This window comes from Vitis riparia, chromosome 13, assembly GCF_004353265.1.
Source record: "Vitis riparia cultivar Riparia Gloire de Montpellier isolate 1030 chromosome 13, EGFV_Vit.rip_1.0, whole genome shotgun sequence".
NCBI classification, from domain to species: Eukaryota; Viridiplantae; Streptophyta; class Magnoliopsida; order Vitales; family Vitaceae; genus Vitis; species Vitis riparia.
This window is the reverse complement of record NC_048443.1, coordinates 6,986,149-6,988,434: the sequence shown is the minus strand read 5'-3', so window position 1 is coordinate 6,988,434 and position 2,286 is coordinate 6,986,149. Positions and strand designations below refer to the sequence as shown.

The following is a 2,286-nucleotide window of genomic DNA, read 5'->3' as shown; positions in this document are numbered from 1 at the left end:
TTGCACACGCAGACGGTCCCCCTTGCGCAGCATAGCTCAGTCCACCCGGAGAGGAATTCCGTGCGCCAACATTTTACATCCGGATATCTCATAGCCGGATGGGAGAGGAGGACGTTTCAACTTCTCCGGTCAGACATATCCAGATCCACTGGTAGCACCTACCCGGTCAGACATGCACAGCTAAGGTGTTCTCCTGAAGCTTCCTAATATTTCCGACCGACTTCTTTAGATATTTCAGACAGACATGATTGAGATATTTTGGGATATTTTGCTTTAGATATTTGTTGTCTAAATTCCCAAAATCTCCTTGTAATCCACCTATCATAGGATTCCTTAGTCTTTAAGCAAGGAAAAGGGTGAATAACCTCATATATATAGTTTGTAATTTTCTTTATAAAGACATCATCTATCATCTATGATATGATCTATTATGTAATGAGTTGAAAAAAGAAATATATTGTACAGAGCACTTGCTCTGTTTTCTTTTGATATATATTTGTTTTCTCGTTAGTTTTCTTTCTAGCCAAACAAGCTCTGAGGCAGTTTCCTTAGAGAATGGGTGGCTACACTTTTAGTTCCTTGGAGTTAAGGTAGCTGGGAAAGGTTCCAAGTGCATGAATTAGTAGCTTTGTGGTTTCAATCATTAATGAAGAGAAAGTGTCATCTTTTAATGATTTCTATGTTTTTAGTTAACTTAAAACACCTTCAAGTCACTTGAGCCAACATTTGGTAAGGCACGTGATCTCCATCCATGGAGATGCACTTGTTTATCTCTTGCGAGCTTTTGGGAAGCGACTTGGAGGTAGGATTTTCTAGAATTGCCAACACTTGGTAAGCTTTTGGACTCCAAGGAGACATCCATTAGTTATCTCTTGCAAGCTTGAGAAGGGAAATCCAAAGTTAAAGATCACCTTGAATGGCAAATGCTAGGTGAGAGGCATGAGCCATTGCAAGTTGCATCAGTGAGAGGGAATTAGAGCTGAAATCCATTTAAAGGTTACATCTGTACAGCACCGGTTAGAGAATTGACTATATGTTAATTCTCTAATGCGAGGAAATGAACCAAATGACCGGAGCTCTGTTTTTGCATGAGGAATCTCCCCTGTGAACCTAAACCTCCAAGGAATGTTTTTCTTCATAAGTAATTTCCATTACTTTCTTTTTGGTTAGTTTGAGACCAAGCCTTTTTCACTTAAACATCTTTATGTTTTCTTTTAAGGCTAACCCTGAATGAAAAAGCACCAAATTACTTTGAATTGGTATCAGTTTTGAGTTGAAAACCCTTCCCAGTGAACGATCCTAGAGCCACTATGCTATAGTAGCTTTGTCTTTGCTACCCTAGTTCATGGTGTAATAGGTTATAAATTTTGTTGATTACTCTCTCAATCAAAGAGCACCAGCTGGATATGAATCCGCTGAGACACCAATTGGGATAAACGAATCACATGGCAACAGAGTTTTCTGTTGGAGATGACCAAGGATGGACCATCAATTTCGACTATGAAGCTTGGGTCAAGGACAAAGTATTTCATGTTGGAGATGAACTAGGTAATGTAGCTCAAGCCTTAAGCTAAGCGAGGATTTCATGTTCCTTTTATCACTTCCTTTTATTGAAGTTGCTAAAAGTATTGCGATCGATTCTCATACATGTAGTCTTCAATTACACGGCGGGACAGCACAATGTCTTCAAAGTGAATGGTACGGCATTCACGAATTGCACTATACCACCAGCAAATGAAGCTCTTTCCATTGGAAATGATGTAATTACATTGGCCGCCCCTGGAAGGAAGTGGTACATTTGTGGTGTAAACGACCATTGCACCAACTATGGACAGAAGCTTGCCATCACTGTATTGGAAGCGTCGGCATCTCCTGCGCCGGCCCCCTCCACCCCCACAGCACCAGCACCTAGCTCTGCTCATGGGATCTCTGGGTCCGGGTATCATCTTCTGATGGCAGCCATGGTTGCTGTTGCATTCCTAGCTGTTTGGCCTGTTTTTACTCCAGAAGAACCTTAGATCACCTAGTCTTAAGAAATTTATTCTGTTTTATGGTTTTTTTATTCAATTATTTTTTATATGAGTGAAAGAAAATAATATGTTGGAAATATGAAAGATGGAAGAGAGAAATGAAGATGAATGTGTTGAGAAATGAAATTTAGTCACAATCTCACATTTTATAATGCTATTATTTCAAAATATATATGCTTACTTGAGTTTCAAATTTTGTGTCTTTAACTTGAACATGCTGGTATACAATTCAAATTTGTGTCTTGAACTAGTAATC

General features: G+C 39.3%; 1 protein-coding gene across 1 annotated transcript; it reads left to right on the top strand.

Moving 5' to 3' along the window:
* Positions 1-1,445: 1,445 nt before the first annotated feature.
* Positions 1,446-2,018, top strand: LOC117928241 (mavicyanin-like). Its single transcript, XM_034848157.1, has 2 exons — positions 1,446-1,548; positions 1,654-2,018. Exons 1-2 carry the CDS (start codon positions 1,446-1,448, stop codon positions 2,016-2,018), a joined length of 468 nt encoding a protein of 155 aa, XP_034704048.1.
* Positions 2,019-2,286: the final 268 nt, after the last annotated feature.

Bases quoted from the DNA above. Each gene is read 5' to 3' on its own strand.
- LOC117928241 (XM_034848157.1), top strand. From the start codon at position 1,446: ATGGCAACAGAGTTTTCTGTTGGAGATGACCAAGGATGGACCATCAAT. The intron at 1,549-1,653 runs GTAATGTAGCTC...TCATACATGTAG, and splicing joins TCATGTTGGAGATGAACTAG to TCTTCAATTACACGGCGGGA.